The sequence below is a fragment of the Macaca thibetana genome, chromosome 13 (genome assembly GCF_024542745.1).
Source record: "Macaca thibetana thibetana isolate TM-01 chromosome 13, ASM2454274v1, whole genome shotgun sequence".
Classification (NCBI taxonomy): domain Eukaryota; kingdom Metazoa; phylum Chordata; class Mammalia; order Primates; family Cercopithecidae; genus Macaca; species Macaca thibetana.
In genome coordinates, this window is record NC_065590.1 from 1698389 (window position 1) to 1720536 (window position 22148).

The following is a 22148-nucleotide window of genomic DNA, read 5'->3' on the forward strand; positions in this document are numbered from 1 at the left end:
CAAAGAAAAAACAAAAAAATAAAATTCAAGTGAAAAAGTCAATGAAACCAAAAAAGTGAGACAAATACAAACATATACAGAGAATAATAAAGCCAAAAGATGCTTTTTGTGAGATTAAAATTAATAAACTTGTAGCCAGTCTGATCAAGAAAAAAATGACAGAAAACACAAATTATAAGTTTCAGGAATAAGAGAAGTCACCACTACGGTTGCTACAAATATTCAAAAGATAGTAAAGGGAACATTATGAACAACTTTGCCAATTAATTTGACAACTTAGATGAAATGAACAAATTCTTTGAAAGGTATTACCAAAGTTCACTGAGGGAGAAACAGATAATCTGAATAACCCTATTTCTTAAAAATTGAAATCACGTTTAAAAAAATCCCAACAAAGTAAACTCCAAGCCTAGATAGTTTCAATGGTAATTCTTACCACACATTTATGGAAGAAATAACACCGTTTTTATATAGATTCTTCCAAAAAAAGTAAAAAGTAAAAACACATCAACTAATTTTATGAGACCAGCATTACTCGAATACTGAAAGAGAAGGCATTACAAGGGGGGAAAAAAAAATATTCCTAATGACCAAAGATACAAGAATTCTAAGTTTTAGCAAACAAACAAAACTTTAAAATAAATTGCATAATACCTATCACGACCAAGTAAGAAATCCAAGGTTGGTCATTCATCATGTTAGCCAAAAAAATCAGTGATACAGACAAGGCATTGGATAAATAACCACTCCTGTTAAAAACTCTTCAAACCAGACATAAAAGAACTTCCTCATCCTGGGAAAGGGCATCTAACCTGCATGGCTAACAGCATACTTAATGGTGGAAGACTGAATGCTTCCCCCCGAAGACTATGAACATGACAGAGATGTCCACTTTCACTACTTCTATTCAACATTGCACTGGAGGTCATAAGCAGTACAATCAGGTAAGCAAAACAGAAGGCATCCAGACTGGAAAAAAACGTATTCGCAGACATGACCATCTACGTAAAAAGTCCAATGCAATCTACAGAAAAGCTATTAGAATTATTAAGTCAGTTTAGCACAATTACAGAATACAAGATCAACATAAAATGTACTTCTACATACTAACAATGAACCAGAACCTGAGATTTTAAAAAAATCGCTTATTAATAAACTAGTATCAAAAATATGAAATACTTAAGAGATAAATATGACAAAAGATACTTTAAAAATTTTATACTGAAAACTACATTAAAGACCTAAATAAATGGTGAAAATATCCCTGTTCATGTGTCAGAAAACTAAATACTGTTAAGATGTCAGTTCCCCCCACAAAATCATCTATAGATTTAACACAGTCCCAATCAATACCTGGGAAGGATTTGTTGTACAAATTGATAATCTGATTCTAAAATTCATAATGAAATGTGAAGCATCTTGAATAGGCAAAACTCTGAAACAGAACAAAGTTGGTGAACTGACACTATCTGTTTCAATAATTATAATACAGGTACAGTCAAGACAGTGTGGTACCGGCATCAACGTAGAACAACAGATTAACAGAACAAGAGACAGACAAATACAAGGTACAAAAGTACAAGGTACAAGGTACAAAAGTACAAGGTACAAGGTACAAAAGTACAAGGACAATGCAGAAGACAACACTAGAAGAAATGGTTATTTATATGCAAAAAAAAAAAAGAAAGAACTTGGGTACAAAACTCATGTCATATGTAAAATTAACTCAAAATCAATCACAGATCTAAATGAAAGACCTACCACTGTAAAACTTCCAGAAAAGAATACAGGTGAAAATCTTTGTGACCTTGAGTTAGGCAGAGATTTCTTAGATACGATACCAAAAACATGATCTATAAAAGAACAAACTGATAAACTAGATTTAAACAATTAAAAACTTCTGCTCTTCAGAAGACTGTTATGAGACCAAAAACACAAACTCAGACTTGGAAGGAATCCTTGTAAATACTTATCTCCAGAATACTGGTACCCAGAACATATAAAGAACTCTCAAATCTCAAAAACAAGAAAACAGCCTAATAAAACACAGGCAAAAGATGTGAAGAGACACTTTGCCAAATGAGATATATGGATGGCAAATAAGCACATGAAAAGGTGCTCAACATTATTATTCACCAAAGAAATACAATGAAAATTACAATGAAATGCAGGAATACCTATATTGCAGGTTTGGTTCCAGACCACAATAAAACCTACATCACACAATAAAGCAAGTCACATAAGTTTTCTTGATTTCCCAGTGCTTGTAAAAGTTACATTTACACTATATTGTAATCTATTAAGAGCACAATAGCACTGTATCTAAGAAAATACATATCTAAATTTAAAAATACTTTATTGCTAAAAAATCCTAACAATCATCTGAAGCTTCAGCAAGTCATAATCTTTTGGCTAGAGGACAGTGTTGCCTCAAGGTTGATCAGGATAATGGTCGCTGAAGGGCGGGGTGGCTGTGGCAATTTCATAAAACAGCAATGGGCCAGGCGTGGTGGCTCATGCCTGTAATCCCAGCACTTTGGGAGGCCGAGGCGGGCAGATCGTGAGGTCAGAAGTTCGAGACCAGCCTGGCCAACGTGGTGAAACCCCGTCTCTACTAAAAATACAAAAATTAGCCAGGTATGGTTGGGGGCGCCTGTAATCCCAGCTACTCGGGAGGTCGTGGTAGAACTGCTTGAATCGGGACATGGAGGTTGCAGTGAGCCGAGATCACGCCACTGCACTCCAGCCTGGTGACAGAGCAAGACCCTGTCTTGGGAAAACAAAATAATAATAATAATAATAAAAAACAGCAATGAAGTTTGCCGCCCTTTCATGAAAGATTTCTCTGTAGCATGTGATGCTGTCTGACAGCATTTTACCGACAGAAGAACTTCCTTTTTTTTTTTTTTGAGATGGAGTCTTGCTCTGTCACCCAGGCTGGAGTGTAATGGTGCAATCTCGGCTCACTGCAACCTCTGCCTCCTAGGTTCAAGTGATTCTCCTCCCTCAGCCTCCCGAATAGCTGGGATTACAGGCACCTGCTACCATACCCGGCTAATTTTCTATATTTTTAGTAGAGACGGGGTTCCAACCGTGTTAGCCAGGATGGTCTTGATCTCCTGACCTTGTGATCCACCCACCTCGGCCTCCCAAAGTGCTGGGATTACAGGCGTGAGCCACCAAGCCCGGCCAGAAGAACTTTCAAAACTGGAGTCAATCCTCTCCAACCCTGCCACTACTTTATCAACTAAGTTGATAATACTCTGAATCCTTTGCTGCCATTTCAACAAGGTTCACAGCATCTTCACCAGGAGCAGATTTCATCTCAAGAAACCACTTCCTTTCATCTAAAGGAAGTAACTCCTCGTTTGTTCAAGTTTCATCATAATACTGCAGCAATTCAGTTACATCTTCAGGATGCCACTCTGTTGCCCAGGCTGGAAAGTTTCCTGCAGCCTCACCTTCCTGGGCTCTAACGATCCTCCCACCACAGCCTCCCGAGTGGCTGGGACAACAGGTAAGAGCCACCACCCCTAGCTTTTTATAGTTCTTGTAAAGACAGGGTTTTGCCACAGTGCTCAGGGGGTTCTTGAACTCCTGGACTCCATATTCCTTCCGCCTAGGCCTCCTAAAGTGCTAGAATGATAGGCATGAGCCACCACACCCAGCCCAAGCTCCACTTCTAATCCTAGTTCTCTTGCTATTTCCACCGTATCTGCAGTCACTTTCTCTACTGACATCTTGAACTCCCCAAAGTCATCCATGAGGGTTGGAAGCAACTTCTTCCAAACTCCTGCTGATATTCTGACCTCCTCCTATAAGTCACAGATATTCTTCATGGCATCTAGAATGGTGAATCCTTTCCAGGAGGTTTTCAATGGACTTTGCCCAGATCCAACTGAGGACTCACTCTCTCTGTGGCAGCTATAGCCTTAAGTAATGTATTTTTAAAATAAGACATGAAAGTTGAAATTACTCCTTGATCCATGGCTGCAGAATGGATGCTGTGTTAGCAGGCATGAAAACAACGTGCAGCTCCTTGTACATCTCCATCAGTGCTCCTGGGTGACCAGTTGCCTTGTCAACAAGTTTTAATATTTGGAAAGTAATATTTTTTCTGAGCAATAGGTCTCAACAGTGGACTTAAAATATTCAGTAAACCATGTTATAAACAGATGTGTTGTCATTCAGGCTTTGTTGTTCCAGTTATAAAGCACAGGCAGAGGAGATTTAGCATAATTCTTAAGGTCCCTAGAATTTTCAGCATGACAGATGAGCACTGGCTTCAACTTAAAAGCCACCAGCTTCACTATTTCCTAACAAGAGAATCAGCCTGTCTTTCGAAGCTTTGAAGCTAGGCACTGACTTCTCCTCTCTAGCCATGAAAGACCAAGATGGCATCTTCCAAAAGAAGGTTGTTTCATCTACACGGGAAATCTGTTGTTTAGTGTGGCCACGTTTATCAATGATCTCAGCCAGATCTTCTGGATAACTCGCCGCAACTTGTGCATCAGCACTCAACCACTTCACCTTGCACTTTACGTGATGAAGCCTTTCCTTAAGCCTCATGAACCAACTTCTGCTGGCTTCCAACTGTTCTTCTGCAGCTTCCTCCCCTCTCTCAGTCTTTACAGAACGGAAGAGAAGACAGGGCCTTGCTCTGGATTAAACTTTGACTTAATAGAATGCTTGTGGCTGGTCTGATCTTCTATCCTGAAGACTAAAGCTTTCTCCTATCAGCAATAAAGCTGTTTTGCTTTCTTATCATTCATTTGTTCACCAGAGTAGCACTTTTAACTTCCTTAAAGAACTTCTCCTCTGCATTCACAACTTGGTTAACTGTCTGCTGCGAGAGGCCTAGCTTTTGGCATGTTTCAGCTTTGACATGCCGTCCTCACTAAGCAACTGTCCTAATTTCAATATTGTTGTCTCAGAGAACAGGGCGGCCTGAGGAGGGGGGAGAATTGGGGGAACAGCCAGTCAGAGCAGTCAGAACACAGGCATTTATCGGTTAAGTCTGCAGTGTCATACGGGTGTGGTTTGTGGGCATCCCAAAACAATTACACAATCACATCAAAAATCACTGATTGCAGATTACTGTAACAGATACAATAGTGAAAAAGCCTGAAATATTATGAGACTTACCAAACTGTGACACAAAAACAGGAAGTGAGCATATGCTATTGGAAAAATGGTGCTAATAGATCTGTGTGAGGCAGGACTGCCACAAACCTTCCATTTGTAAACAGCATATTGGCTGTGAAGGAGGCAAAGTGCAATAAAATAAGAAATGCCTGTGCCACTACACACCGGTGAAGATGGCTAAAATGTAAAGGACTCACCATACCAAGCACTGGCAAGCATATGGAGGAAATGGAACTCTCATACAATTCTGATGGGAATATTAAATGGTACAGCCGCTTTGGAAAACAGGTTAGCAGTTTCTTAAAAATACAACTATCACATGATCCAGACATTCCACTCATAGGTACCTACCTGAGAGAAAATAAAATACATGTGCATACAAAGAATCACACAAGAATGTTCACCAGTCCCTCCCTACACTGCCCTCCACGGTTCTGACAACCACGTATCTATTTTGTCTCTGTGGATTTGCCGATTCTGGACATTTCATATAAATGGCTTCTATGGTCCTATATGGTCTTTTGGGAGTGGCTCTGTTCACTTACTACAATGTTTTCAAGGTTCACCTGTGTTGTCACGTGCATTCAAAATAATACTTCACTCATTTCTATGGCTGAATAATATTCCATTTGATCCATTCTTCAAACATTTCCGTTGTTTCTACTTTCTGGCTATCATAAATAACGCTGCTATGAATGTTCTGGCACGAGTTTTTATGTGCAAGTTTTTGTGTTTTCATTTCTTTGGAGTATATACTAAGGAGCAGAACTGTGGGTCACACAGTAACTGTGTATTTTCAGAACCTGCCAAACTGTTTTCCAAAGCAGCTACACCATCTTATGTTACCCATAAAGTAACAAGATGTTCCAATGTCTCCGCACCCTTGGCAACATTTATTATCCATCTTTTTGATTGCAGCCATACTGGTGGGTGTGAAATGGTATCTCATTTTGGTTTTCATTTGTATTTCACTGATAGCTAATGATGTAGAGCATCTTTTCATATGCTTATTGTGTATCTTTATTTGGAGAAATGCCTATTCAGATCCCCTGCCCATTTTTTGAGTTGTCTGTTTTTACTGAGGTTATGAGAGATCTTTATACATTCTAGATACATATCCCTTTATCAGATACATGATTTGCCAAAATTTTTCTCCCATTCTGTGGGTTGTCTTTTCGCTTTCTTTATAGGGCCTTTTAAAGCACAAAACTTTCAAATTTTGATGTCTACTTTATTTTCTCCCCTTTTGTTTGTGCTTTTGGTGTCATATTTATCAAGAAAGCTCATCAGAAACTCAATGTCTGTGGTAGGCTGAATGATGACTCCCCAAAATGTTCATGTCCTAATCCCAGGAAGCTACGAATGTTACCTTACATGGCAAAAGGAATTTTGTAGATGTGATTAAATTAAGGATTTTGAGATGGGGAGATTATCCCAGATTAGCCAGATGGGCGGATATATTAATAACGACACTCAGAGGAACAGAAGGTGATATGAGGATGGGAGCAAGATGGTCGGATTAGGAAAAGGGTGAAGTGATGTCAGAGGCCATGAACCAAGAAATTCAGGAAGCCTCTAGAAGCTGAAAAAGACAAGGAAAAAGATTCTCCCCTGAAGCCTACAGAAAGAGCACAGCCCCAACACCCTTGTTGGAGGCCACACAAATGTTTGTGATTAGGTACATCCGACGTCTGTTAGTAATAATATGAACCTGTGATCAATTAAGCAGCCAACCGTTACCTCCACCTCCTTGCTCTTGTTACCCAATAAATACGAAAGGGCTGTAGAAGCTCAGGGGCTGCCTTTGCTCACTAGAAGCAGGGAGCCGTTTTATTCTTCTCTCTTCTTCCCCATGCTAGCCTTTCCTTAAAAATTCTTTTTTTTAAATCATTTCTACGTTCGTCCCTTCGTTCAGTCTCATAATAACGGTCTCAGACAGTAACAGTAATGCTGTAATGACAGTCTCCAGTAGCAGTGACAGTCAGCTACAATGGTGCCCGAATTCCAAAGGGAAGAGGGTACAATGAGGCATGCCCGAGCCCCTGTTCCCGTCATGGCCTGAACTAGTTTTTCAGGTCTCTTCGGGTCTCTTCAGTTCTCTTCAGGTCCCTTTTTGTCCCTGATAGTCCCTTCAAGTCTCTGTCTAGGCGCCACTAAGGGCTGCACAACCTGTAATTAATTGTCTTGCTCAAACTAATTTAACAAAAAGGAGATGTTGGAGGCTGTACAAATGTTTCTTATGATTAGACATAACTGAAGCCTGTTAGTAACAATATGAACCTGTGATCAATTAAGTCGCTGGCCAATGGTTACCTCCTCCTCCTCGCTCTTGTTACCCAATAAATACAAAAGGGCTGTAGAAGCTCAAGGGGTCTGCCTTTGCTCACTAGAAGCAGGGAGCTCTCTTCTCCCCATTTGCCTTTCCTTAAAACAGTTTCTTTTGTCTTTTTTCATTTCTATGTTTGTCCCTTCGTTCAGTCTTGGAATGATGGTCTCCAGTAGTAACTGCTGTAATGATGGTCTCAAGCAGTAACTGTGGCAATCAGCCACACACCCTGACTTTATGCCCTTTGGAATAAGAGAACAGACTTGTGTTTTAACCCACTCAACTTGTGATAATTTGCTACAGGTACAATAGGAAACTAACACAGAGTTCCGAGGTTTTTACTTGGGGCTAGCCACATGGTACCCCTCTGCCTAACACATACCAAAATTCCAGACTCCCAGAAGAAAAGCAGCTTAACATAAACCACATATACTTAGGTCTATTACTAGAATTTCTATTCTATTTCATTAATTTGTCTATTTATATACCAGTACTTTATTCTAATTATACCAATTACATAATAGTTTAAAAGCAGGTTTTAATAACTGCTTGTGCTAGTCATGCCTCATAACTTTTGTTTTCCAGAATTTTCCCAGTATTTCTACATTTTCATTTTTTCACAGAAAATTTAACAGCAACTTTTCTAACTCCATAAACAGTTTTGTTAGTATTTTTTTAAAATATCACATTGAGAGCAAACTGATGTCTCAGTCCATTTGTGTGGCTTTAAAGGAATACTGGAGGCTGGGTAATTTATAAAGAAAAGAGGTTTACGTGACTCATGGTTCTGCAGGCTGTACAGGAAGTGTGGTACCAGCATCTGCTTCTGCTGAGGACCTCAGGCTGCTTCCACTCCTAGAAGGCAAAGGAGTGTGCAGATCACATGGCGGCAAGGGGGATGGTGACAGGCTCATTTTAATACCAAGTCTCAGGTGAACTCTCTTGGAAATTAAATGTGAGAACTTAGTTCCCCCATCCCCCTAGGGAGGGCATTAATGTATTCATGAGTGATTATTAACATATGTTATATATAATAATATATTACTATAATAATTACTATATATTGATATATCAATACTCATGAGGGATTATATCGATATAATAGCTTTACAATATAAAAAGACGCACATTAACTAAAGGGAGCAAATGTGGAAGTATGTGAGTGTAGCCTGGCAGCTGCAGGCAGCCCAAGTCCAATGGGTATCCCTGGACGAGTTTACTAGAGGGAAAACAGATATGGGTATAAATTCACCAAGAGAGTTCAGTGCAGCTGAGTTAAGAGGACTGCTTCTACAGCTTAAGGTAAAAAGGCCATGAAATAACTGCACGAGATAAAATTTAGTACCTATTCCTAATAACTCTTAAAACTAAAACTCTTTAAAAATATAAGAACTTTAAGAACATCCAACTTCAACCAACTACCCCAATCATATTACACAATGAAACACTTAAGGTATTTTTCTCTTAAAAAAAAAAAAACAAAACACAAAAACACAAGGATGCCTGCTTTTTCATCACTCTTATTTAACATTGTTCTGAAGCTCTAGCGAATGCAAAAATGCATAAAAACTTACTAATACTAGATTGAATAAGTTGTTATTCAATTATGTTGGACTGACAAAAATTATAATTTCATAATTTCATACAGTTTTACCTAATACTATATACATAGGAAAAAGACAAAATGGAAAACCCTGTAAAGATGTCAAATTCCAAATTTATCTAACATTTCAATGTAACTGTAACCAAAAAGCAAATAGCAATTTAAAATTTTCTTTACAAAATGATTTGAGGATTCATAGGGAAAAAAAACAAGATTGATAAGAAACTGCTTGTTAAAGAATAATCACTTAGGGAGAGGGGATGACCTGCCAAGCCAGCTAATGAAATGTATAAATAAGCTGTATTACCTAAAATAAAACAGAAATGTACAAATACATAGACATATATATGAGAAAAAAAATACCTGGGGGGGAAAAAAAAAATCAAGAAATAGATCCCAGTACATAACAGAACTTGAATGAAACAAAATACTGTATATAATTCAATAAGTGGTGTTAAGGCAATTGACTAATGATTTGAGGACAGATTCCCTACCTGATGCCAACGGACTGAAGAAATAGAGATTTGCATTTAAAGATGGAAGCATGGACATAAAATATTGGTGAATATATAATCTCTAGAGATTTTAAGGCATGAGAAAAGCAGAAACCATTAAAAAGAAAAAACAAGAGTGACAGAGTTGCCTGACAAGTTTAAAAATAACAGAAAATAAAAAATTCAAATGCAAATAGAAACTAAGGAAAATATTAAATCCTTAAATATTTAAAGCCAAAAGACTAAGTCAAAAAGAAAAATTCCAAATCATTAGTTCAAAAATGCATGTTTTATTTACAATGACATCAAAAAGAATAAAATACTTAGGAATAAACCTAACCAAGGAAGTGAAAAGTTTGTACACTGAAAATTACAAAACACTGCTGAAAAAATTAGACACAAATAAATGGAAAGACATCCCATGTTTATGGGTTAGATTACTGTTAAGGTATCAATACTACTCAACGTGATCTATAGGTTCAACATAATCCCTATCAAAATCCCAAAATCGCAAGGGAAGTAGAAAAGTATATCCTAAAATTCACACACAACCTCAAATAGCCAAAATAATCTTGAAAAGGAAGAAGACAGAGGTCTCACATTTCCTCATTTCAAAACATATTACAAAGCTATAGTATTCAAAATAGTGTGGTACTGGCATAAAGACAGAGCAATTAAATATAGTGTCCAGAAATAAACCCTTACATATATAGCCAATTAATTTTCCTACAAGGACACAAAGACTACTCAGTGAAGAAAGGACAGCCTCTTCAACAAATGGAACTGGAGAAATTGGATATCCACATGCAAAAGAATAGAGTTGCACCCTTTATCTTACACCATAAATAAAGTTAACTCAAAATGGGTTAAAGACCGAAACATTAAGACCCAAAACTATAAAATGCCTAGGAGAAAGCATAGGGAAAAAGTTCATGACACTGGATTTGGCAATGATATCTTGAATATGACACCAAAAGCAAAAGTAACTATATCAAACAAAAACTTTCGTTCAAAGAATATGATCAACAGAGTGAAAAGGCAACCGGCCAAATAGGAGAACATAGTTGCAAATCATCTGATAAGGGGTTAATATCCAGAATATATAAGGAACTCCTCTAACAACAATAACAACAACAACAACAAAACCTGAATATAACGTGGTCAAAGGACTTGAATAGACATTTCTCCAAAGGAGATATACAAATGCCCAAGAAGGATATGGAAAGATGCTCAATATCATTAATCATTACAAAAATGCAAATCAATACCACAATGAGATAGCACCTCACACCACTATCAAAAGAAAACAAAAAACTAATGACTGTTGGCAAAGGCATGGAGAAATTGGAATCCTTGTATATCATTCATGGGATTGTAAGATTATGCAATCACTATGGAAATGTGGTGGTTGCTTAAGGAATTAAATATAGAACTATCACATGATCCAGAAATCTCTCTTCTGGGTAGATATGCAAAACAGTTGAAACCAGGGTCTTGAAGAGATATTTGCATACCTAACTTCACAGCAGTTGTCACAAAAGCCAAGAGGTGGGAGCAAGCCTAGTGTCCACAGATGGATGAATGGATAAACAAAATGTGGTATATCCATACAACAGAATATAATTCAACCTTAAAAAGGAAGGAACTGTCACATCCTACAACAGGGATTAACCTTACAGATATTATGCTAACTAAAATAAGCAGGTCACAAATCCTGCATTATTCTACTCACATGGAGTATCTAAAGTAGTCAAATTCATAAACACAGAAAGTAGAATGGTGGTTACCAGGAGCCTGGGGGTGGGGGTTAAGGGTAGAGAGAGAGCTAGGAAGTCGTTTAATGGGTATAGAGTTCCAGTTTTACATGAAGTTCTGAAGATCTGCTACACAACGTGAATATACTTAACACTATTGAACTGTACATATAAAAATGGTTAAGTAGTTTGTTATGTTTTTGTTAACCACAAAGTTTCTAGAAAATAAATTAAAACATAGGTTTCATACTCTATCATGACTGACCATCTAAAAGATCCTCTTAAACCTCAAATCTCTGCCCTAAAATGGCAGTTGTATGCAACAAAATCAATCAGGCAAATGGCAAAGGCTTTCTAGAAACCTTCCATCTGTGGTTTTAAAAGTAATCACATGGGAATGAAAAAACAAAAACAAAAAAACAAACAAAAAAACAGATTTGGAACTACAGATGAGAACTAATGACCACCTAATTCTAAAATGCCCTAATAAGAACAAAGCACCGGAAATGAACTTCTTCCGGAGCCCTTGGACCGCTAATGGAAGTCTGCGAGAGATTTCTCCCTGCCAAAGCAAATGCTACTACCAGCGTTTGCATTACCTCCAGTTCCTTTTAATCCAGGGCCAGCTTCTGAGTATATTCCACAAGTCTAGACTAACTCATCACACCAATCTGGAGCTAAGCAGTATCTACAGAAGGCAATATTGCTTAATATTTAGCAATACAACCAGGTATCTAAGTCATCAAGAACAAAGAGACAGTAGCTTCCAATACCAAATACTCATTTCCCTGTATTATCCACTCACTGGTTTCCTTTTAAGAACCTTCATGATCCAGAATGGCCTGTGATTACTTAAACTGTTAACAAGTCAACAGAAAGTGATAAGAAAGCTTGTGGCTGGCATTTCTTTTCTTTTTTTTTTTTTTTAAAGAAAGTACATTTTACTTGAATACTAATACATGGGTTTGGCATGAACTGTCAAGTCTGTTCTTTTTGCAGTTGGTACAATATAACAAAATCGAATTCCTGAAGTGCTCATTTGGGGTTACATAGTTTGGCTCAAGGGACAGATGTCTTAGGATGGAATCCTGGCTCCACTATTTACCAGACCTATCATGCTGGGCTTAACCTCTTTAAGCCTCAGTTTCATGATCTATAGATTAGGGTTTTATGAAAATCTGAAAATCTGAAAATCCAAAAGTTATAAAAGTGATGGTTTAGATAAGTATATACAACTCCTTTTAGTTACAAGGAAAAGCAACATGTGGGGAAGAAAAAACTGGTGTTACTCAATGTCCTGTTATAGCAGACTTCCTCATGACATCTGCACCAGAACTGAGTTTTACCTGTACTTCTGACTCTCAACCTAGGTTCTCAGGTACAAAAAGTCCTATGCACTTTTTCATATGCTCTGTAATTATTTTTGTACTGGGTTTTGCACCTGCGTCACAAATACAGCTTAAAACAAAACTTTGTGCATGAAACTATATAGTACACTGGCAAAAAATTATAAAAGGCCTAATAAAGGCTGTCAAACATTACCCTGCCATTTAATTACCAATTAATAAAACATGCGACAAAGAAATTTAAATTGTCAATAGGGTGAAACAATCATTCTTGAAAATTTATTCAAATGTATATTTATATTTACTAAATAAACTATAGCTTCTCATTTATAATAAATTAAATGCCTTCCAAAAACCCACTTCACAATAAAATTATATTACAATGAAAGTTTAGGCAAACTTTCATTCAAAACTGAATGCTTGCTATGTATGTACTACAGATGTTGACAAAGGTTCTGCCCTACAGAAATTCCAGCCTAGGTGGAGAATTGACACCCTTGAAATCATTTAAGTAGCTAAACAAGGCAGTACACAATTAAGCGTCAAAATGAATGATGAATGATTAACAAAGACACCACAAACTCAGAGGGTGCATGCAGGACTGAACAGAAACAGGAAGGTGGTAGGACACAGGCTGCTGCAGTGCCCCAGGCTGAAGGCAGTGGACAGCTGATCAAAAGAGGATGTAACAGGCACTGATGCCACTTGGTAAAGGGTCAAAACTGAATCCAATGGGGCAAGCAGAATAATCACAGCATTAACAAAAAACTGAAAACTGGAGGTGGCGCAAGATAATTCTGCCCTGGACATATGCAGTGTGCACCAACCGCTAGACACATACGGAGGAAGACAACCAACAGGCAATTGGAGAGCACAACCGACAGGAGGGCACAACCAGAACCTAGAAGTACAGAGGCACCAAAACAAGGCCAGATGCTGCTTACAAGAGACAGTGGGGAAAAATTCAGCCATAGGAAAAGGGCCTCTTGGTCTGGCAAGGCCAATCAGAGCGCTTGAGTCACACACAGGCAAGAGAAAGAACACCTAATGTATCAAGCACCTAGCAAAGATTTTAATTTCCTCCAAGAGTAATTTGGCTTATTGCTACTCTGGATGGTAACAATTAGATGAGTTTACATCTACTCCCAAAGCAATCTTTTTGGCAGATGTCTATGAAGATTCACTGTAAAGAACGAGAAAGAGGAGCAAAATGGTGTAAGAGGAAAAGAGGACACACTTTTCCAACTACAAAACTCCAATGCTCCGTCAGGCGACAGCCTTTAGTAAAAGCGGGCTACAAAAGTTCATTAGTGAAGTACTTATTCAATAATACTCTCTTTACTAGGCCCTAAATTAAAAGGAACCCACTCTACCCCATACAAAGGGTTAACACATCTCACTCTTAAGAAAATCACTTTCAAACATTTTAACATTATCGAGTAATAAGTAGGTTAAAAATAATTTGGTTAAGAAAAAGTAAATAACACTCCTAGTCAATTTGGCTACCCTTAGAAAACTATTAGATTCTTACCTGTTTTCTTGCAGTCTTTAGTCCTACGCACTTTTCTCATACGCTTTGTAAATACTTTGTACTGTGTTTTGCACCTACGTCACAAATACAGCTTAAAACAAAAATTTGTGCCTGAAACTACAGTACACTGGCAAAAAATTTTAAAAGTCCTAATAAAGGCTGTCAAATGTTACCCTGCCATTTAATTGCCAATTAATAAAACAAGCGACAATGAAATTTAAATCGTCATAGATTGAAACACTCATTCTTGAAAATTTATTTGAATTTATATTTACTAGATACATAAACTATAGCTTCTCATTTAATAATTGATTTAATAAATTAAATGCCCTCCAAAAACCCACTTCACAATGAAATTACATTACATGATATATGATGCTTTTTTTAAAAAGGTCTTATTTGCCAGTCACAACGGGCTGCTTTGTAATTCAAAATACTAAAATTATACATTTAATATATATACACACATGTATTTTCACTACATATTTTAAAAATATATTTTCACAACTCACACACATTTTTGCTATTCTCAATATCTAGATATTAGCCTCAAGAAAAAATCTTGCCACCAATCTAGAACTAGTTATTTGTAGTGATTATAATAACTTCTACCTCTGAAAACTCTTTCAAAGTCCTTACAAACTTTACATCACAGCCAAAACCGTCTCAAAGGTACCTTTCCTCTGGACTAGTGATAGCACACTCCCATAGCTCAGTTAAGACATACAGGATGCTAAGACAAGCAATGGTCCATGCTTCTGACTCAAAAAAAACCAACATCAAGTCCAAACATGAAAAACTACGTTAGGTAATTTACTTCTGCAGCTTTTCTTCAGGAGACAATGACTGTTATTGTCTTTTAAACATTGTGCAGTGAAATTATACAGGAATGAAGGAAAAAAATACAAACATACAAAATACCTGCAGAATCATCATTAAAACTGCAGGTAGATCTTATCTTGGAAATGTTAAACTAGTTTATGCTACTTCAACAGACAAATTCCTCCGGGTGTGAATGGACAAACGGAACTCAGCCATCTTCAGAAATCTGCCCAGACTTGCTGAAAAACTCAACAGTACCTTGTAGGACAAATATTGTATTTGTGCTTCATCAGATGCCAAACTCACACTGTCACAATCACGTGAGAAAATAAATTGCTTTTCCCTTACTTAGAAACAACACTGGAATATGATCAGTTTTAAAGCAGAAGCCATTTCTGGAGATACCTTCACAGAATATTTGATTAGAACCAGATCTCTTTATGATGGGTAGAGGCCTATGTTCTATATTAGTATCATCCCCATTAATATCTTGGATAACTCTGCACACACACATTGTTCATACAGATAAGCATGGGCCACAAAGGATATCTGATTCACCCAGGACCACTGGCAGAGTCAACCACTCCTTTAACACGAACTTAACACCCGGGCAAGTATTCTCCTCATCCAATCCTTACACACATCTATGGATATCAGAGAGGTGCACGAACATGTATAAACTATGCAAATGAGAAATTAGCGAATATATTTTAGGCTGACAGTTCTCCAACAAAAAATTTGTTTACTTAACTTTACCCAGAGTAAAGTTTTTATTAGCATATAAAATGGCTGTTGGAAAAATAAGCAGCAGTAGAAGGAAAATACAAACTTAATGCTTTACTAGATTCAATCATCATTTCATTTCCCTGTGCTAAGGGCGCATGAAAACAGTCATCCACTCAAATGTTAAGCGCCAGTGTTTGGCACCGTGCAAGGTAAACAAAAGAACAGAAAAGCAAGGACACAATGCCCACCAAGGTCTACCTGAAGTCCCACCCAAAAAATGTCCATTAAATTACTGCACTATTTTGGGTTCACTGAACACCCACTACATGCCAAAATGCTAGGTGCCACGATCACACAGAACACTTAACGAACTGCAGATCTGTGGCCAATGACGTATTATGACAACCCCAGGCCTGACTAGTCCTAAACCGGCAATATTTTATTCTGGAAATAATTTTGCTTCCATCAATTAATCCTTTCTATAGACGGCAATTCTTTGAATAATTTCCACCAATGTTAACCCAGAGTAAGGTTGCTTAGAGAGTTAAATAAGGGAATGTAATGTGGACAAAAATAAAAGAAACAGTATCCTGAAGCACATTTACACTTTACTAATTCAGTTTGTATTTGCTTTTACCTTCAATAACAATAAAAAGCAAGTGACTTCAGTCAGAAAGTAGAACGTTAACTCTAAAGTTACCGTGGCAAGAAATCGTTTTCTTGTACGAGCAGTTTCCTGTGCAATGCTAAACTAACAAGTTTTGCTTAGTTTTTGTTTTTTGTTTTTAACTATTCACTTAGTAAATTCTTCATGAAAGCTCTGTGACCATTCACATGTCCCTTGGCTCAAAAACAGGTAGTGTAGATGAAATTACACTGATTTGGTCTTCAAGATTACAAAATAATTTTTGACCCTGTCCAAGTACCCGTTTTGCAGCAGCACGATACTAATGAGAGTTTTTTTAAGTAGGGGCCAGCCCTTAACCGTAAATTAACTGTAAGGGCTTGCAAACTGGCAACTTCACATTTATTTTTAAAGGCTTTCACATCAAAGACAAAGGCACCGAATTACGTGTTTTAAAATAAGAAACGCAAACAGGCTTTCAAAAGCTTACTAAAGAGGTAAATGGAATTGTATTTACGTCTAACAATAAAGAGTCATCAATACCGCAAAGAGACATTAAAGGAGGAAGCTACAGGATCAAGATTCCCCTCGAAGAAATGTCTGAACAAACTCAAACTGAAATTCTGTAAGCTGCGTCTCGCTATTTTTACCGCATTTTAAAGTAAGCTCTGTTTGCACGCAACCAACCGCAACCAAGAAAACAGAAGTGTCCTAAAATGTACCTATTAGCCAAAATAAAGCCAAAAAATATGCCCCTCCTACCTAGCGGGCCAAGTGGCAAGAACGTACGAGAACTCAGGAAGTTTTGAAATGGCAGTGACAGGAGACGGGGGGGAAGGCAGGGGAAGGAATCACGGAGAGCTCGGGCCACTCCAAGCGGCGGGCGCTGCGAGGTCCCGGCTCGGGACGGGACCCGACCGCCCAACTTCGCGCCGGAGCCCCGGCCGCGGCCCTTCCTCCCGGCCCAGCCCGCCCGGCCTCCGCGAGAGCGGCGTGACAGCCCCGCCGCAGGGACGCCGCCGGGGGACACCCACCTTCCTTCTCGGCCCGCGCCGCGGCCACTACGAGGGTCATCACCAGGTGCAGCGCTCCTACGAGGCCGGCTGCCGCGCTGCGCGGGCCCCCGCTACGGCCGGCTGCGGGTTCCAGCCCGGCGCCGGCGGACGTGGAGACGGCGGCGGTGGTGGCTCCGGCTGCTCCTCCTCCCGCCCGCTTCCCCATCCCTGCCGGCCGGGGGCCGCCGCGCTCGAGGTCCGGCGCGGCCCTTCTCGGCGAGGCGGCGGCGGCGCGGAAGCCGTGGTCCGGGCTCTGGCCGCGGCGCCGGGGACGACAACGGTTCCGAGCCCAGGGCTCGGGCTCCGGGCGTGGGCCTGGGTCCGTGCGTGCGTGTGAGCGAGAGTGTCAGTCACGGTCTTGGCCTGGGCATCGCCTACAAGGAGTCGGAGCTGAGAGGCCGCGGGTCAGGCACGGCGGGCGGCCATACTGGAAACGGGCACGGGCCGCGGGCCCTGAGCGCTGGCCTGCGAGGGGCGGGGCGCGGCTCTGGGCACCGCCCACGTCGTGCCGACACCTGGGCGGTCCGCCGGTCAGCCTGTCCGCCCCGGAGCTCCCGGGCCCCACGTCGTCGTCCCGCTCTCGGAGGCCGGCGGCTTCCCGGCCAGACAGAACCAGGACAGAACAACCCCAGGCCGTCACCGCTGCCCGGTGCAGGAGAAGGAGGGAGGCAGGCCTGGGTTCAGCTGCCAGGACTTATGATGGCCGCTTCCGCTTCGCGGAGGCGGTGACGGCGATCACGTGGAGACGGGGCGGCCTTGCCGCGCAGCCGCCGCGTTGCGTGGGCGGGGCAGGGGCGGAGTTGCGGGGCGCTGGGAGGTTTGGCTTCTTCTCCGGCTCCGGGACGATCCTCCGTGCTCTGCGCTGCAGTGCTGGAGCCTTGCAGGGGTCTGAGTGCGCATCCGGACCGCGAGACGAGCGCGGAAAGTCCGTTCCAGTGACTCCTCCTGGTGGCACTCCCGCCTCTCGGCCGCTTTGACATCGAGAATACCCCGGGCCTGACTCAGTTCCTGGTGGTGCTTCCTTGAGGATGGTGACCCGCTGAACTCATCCTTGGGTCTTCCGAGTCATGGTACCCAGGAGGCGCTTGATGGAGTCCTCTTGCCTTGGCTTGTGCACGCTTTGGCGCGGAACACCTTGTGTGCAGAAAGCGTCAGTGACTCTGGACGGAGAAAGCAGAGGCGGACAGACTGCTCTTTAGAATATCCAGTAGCCGGCTTCCTCTAGGAAAAGTTCTTTTTTTATTTTTTTATTTTTTTATTTTTTTTATTATTTTTTTTTTTTTTGAGACGGAGTCTCGCTGTGTCTCCCAGGCTGGAGTGCAGTGGCGTGATCTCGGCTCACTGCAAGCTCCGCCTCCCGGGTTCACGCCATTCTCCCGCCTCAGCCTCCCAAGTAGCTGAGACTACAGGCGTCCGCCACCACGCCCGGCTAGTTTTTTGTATTTTTAGTAGAGACGGGGTTTCACCATGTTAGCCAGGATAGTCTAGATCTCCTGACCTCGTGATCCACCCGCCTCGGCCTCCCAAAGTGCTGGGATTACAGGCTTGAGCCACCGCGCCCGGCCTTTTTTTATTTTTTAATTATGTATTTATTTTTGAGACAGGGTCTGGTTCTGCCGCCCAGGCTGGAGTGCAGTGGTGCGGTCTGGGCTCACTGCAACCCCGGCCTCCCGGGCTTAGGTGATTCTCAGGCCTTAGCCTTCGGGGTAGCTGGGACTACAGGCGCCCGCCACCACGCCACGCCAATTTTTCTTTTCTTTTAAGAGATGGTGTCTCACTATGTTGGCCGGGCCGGTCTGGAACTCCTGGGCTCAGGCAGTCCGCCTTCCAGAGTGCTGGGATCACAGGCATGAGCCATTGTGCTGGGCCCGGAAAAATTCTTAAGACGTCTATTTCCTTCACGAGCCATCTCGCACGTCTTAGATGCCCTTTTCATCTTAGGTTGAGCTTCTTGGTGTGCACGGCTATTCTCTCCAAGACTTAATTTAAGCTCTTGGAGGGGGTCCTTCTTTACTCATCTTGGTAACTTCCTCCCAGCTCTTAGCCCAGAGACATTTTACTTTCCTCAGCTTTATTGAGTGAGTTGATACATGTATAAGGCCAAGTCTGCCCACAGTTCGTCTCAGAACAAGTTAGATAGGAAAATAAGGTTTCAGAAAGACAAAAGAAACTCCAGAATCTACTCTATAAAATAGTCCGGTGTCAAGCAAGCACTTAAATTTATTCATAAATTAATGTATATTTAAATATGACCTTACCCTAATGATTTTAAAAAGCAAGTTTAGGGCAGGGCGCAGTGACTCACGCCTGTAATCCCAGCACTTTGGGAGTCCAAGGGGGGGGGGGGGGGGCAGATCACCTGAGGTCAGGAGTTCGAGACCAGCCTGGCCGACATGGTGAAAACCCGTCTCTATTAAAAAATACAAAAATTAGCTGGTACGTGCCTGTAACCCCAGCTACTCCAGAGGCAGGAAAATCGCTTGAACCTGGGAGGCGCAGGTTGCAGTGAGCCAAGATCGCACCACTGCACTATGCCCTCGACAAGAGCAAAACTCCATCTCAAAAAATAATAATAAGCAATTTTACTTTTTTGAGTATTAGCCTTAAAACTGAGTAGTCAAATTTTATTTCGATGTAATGAAATAGGAATAATTGTTATCTCTAAGTTGGCTTTTAAAATGTCTGAGGCAAGAGATTTCTGGAAGGCTTTTGACTCACGGAAGAGATCAAACCCAAGGATACCTAACAGCGCTTTTGCTTAACCTCCAACCTGCCAGCTCTGCGAGTCAGCAGCCCTTCCCCCATTGACAGGTTCAGGACAAACAGGCCTTTCCAACCATGAAATGCTCAGGGTCTCTTACACAGCAATCAGCCACATGCCCTGGTTAGCCTGAGGTGCAGCAGCTCCATGGGAAATAACTTGCACCTGTCTGTAATTGACTCTTAGACGTATACAGACATGTTTGATCAGAGTTCAATTTCCCATGAAGCTAATGAGGCTTAAGCTGCAGGGCCCCCTCTCTTGCACAAGTTCCTTCCAAGTCCCTGGACCTAATTGTGTATTTATAAGCTTGTATTCTTGTTCTTAAAGGAGGCGTCCCAATAGTTGGGTAGACTTTTAAGGCCCACCATACCTGAACCTTCCCCTGTGCCTGAGGGACACTAGGAGCAGGAGGGGTGATGATGGAACTTTCTTCCCAGGAAAGGACAATGAGACCACTGAGTCTTAACAGTAAAAGAAGTTTTGCTAGACAGAGTGGTAAACTGTGTTGGAGAGAACCTGGCGTGGAGCCACCATCACCCTAGGATCCTCTACCCCCACTCCCCAACCCTCCTTCGTCTCAGGAGAGAACTAGGAGTTGAAACTGAAGGAACCATTACACTAAGGACTCTTAATCAATTCTGATTAGTTGTGAACTTTTCTCTTTTTCCCTTTTGGAAATTGGAGAGACCTGGCCATTTGGCAGGTGGAGGTATTAGCTGGCAGAGTCAGGGAAAACTCTCTGAACCAGTGGTTCTCAAGGTGTCATCCCCAGACCAGCAGTACCAGCAACACCTGGGAACCTGTTAGAGATGCAGATTAACAGGCTAAATCCCAGACCTGTGGAATCAGGAATTCTGAGTTGAGATCCAACAATCTGGTTAAACAAGGCATCCAGGTGATTCTGATACAGGCTCAAGATTGAAAAGTGTTGCACGGTGATATATGCCAGGAGCTACTAGCTGTTGGGACTCCTCATTTTCTATTCATTTTGCTCTCTATGCAGGTTAGTAATTTACCATTGAAGGCAGAATTATAAGAGACTCAGACAAATTTGAACTTAAATCCCACCCCTGCCTTTACTAGCTATATGATGCTGAGCAAATGACTTTTCTGGCCTCAGGCTCCTAATCTGTAAAAATGGGGATCATAACATAAATTGGGGGAGATTAAGCATATATGTTTGTAAAGCGTATAGACTAGTGTCTGGGACGTAGGAGACTGTCAAAGCAGCTATTAATTAGCACTCACTCTTTTCAAAACACCACATTAGGCACGAAGATCCTCGATGCATTGATACCTCCACTTCATTCCACAAAATACTTGAGGTGTGCAAGAATGCCTTCTATGAATTAAAACTGGAACTAGGAGGGAGGAAACCGTTGGGCTTTCCAGGGTTCTATCTCCTTTGCTGCATAGGTGAATGCACCTGGTATCCTGGCGTTCAACACCATCTATACACTTTCAGGTCCCCACTTCGTGTCACCAGCCAGACCTCACTGTCTCTATTGCTGTTCCCACTCAGGTGTCTAATGAGCTGTCTTAAACTCACATGAACTCCAGATCTTCCCCCACAAACATGCTCCACCCACAGCCTTTCCTATCTCCAGGGCAACTCCAACCATCCAGTTGCACAGGCCAAAAACCTGGGAGTCATTCTCTACCGTCTCCACATATACCCAAATCTAACTGCTTCTCACCACCTGCACTATTCCACTCTGGCATGAGCCCTGTCATCTGCTGCCTGGATTTCTGCAAGAACTTCCTAACAGGTTTCCCTGTTTCCACCTATACAAGAAAATTTTCCACTTACAGCACTTGCATAGTGGATTTGAAAACGGAATGCTATGCTATACCACAACTGGTTCTAACCAACTGAAGCAGATCAAGGACTGTGAACTTTGAGTGACCCCTGTACCAGACCCTTGTTAGACCTAACCAAAGACTCCTTTCTGTCCAG

At 41.1% G+C, this 22148-nt stretch overlaps 2 protein-coding genes across 2 annotated transcripts in view; both read right to left on the bottom strand.

Annotated features, from left to right (window-relative positions):
- The window catches only part of TMEM131 (transmembrane protein 131), a 256208-nt gene extending 238341 nt beyond the window's left edge, over nt 1-17867 (bottom strand). Inside the window, exon 1 of the mRNA XM_050755189.1 lies at nt 17407-17867. Coding sequence (XP_050611146.1) covers nt 17407-17593 — 187 coding nt within the window. The 5' untranslated portion in view covers nt 17594-17867. The remainder of the gene's footprint in view (nt 1-17406) is intronic.
- The window catches only part of ANKRD39 (ankyrin repeat domain 39), a 745852-nt gene that overhangs the window by 541975 nt on the left and 181729 nt on the right, over nt 1-22148 (bottom strand). The gene's annotated exons all lie outside the window — the stretch shown is intronic.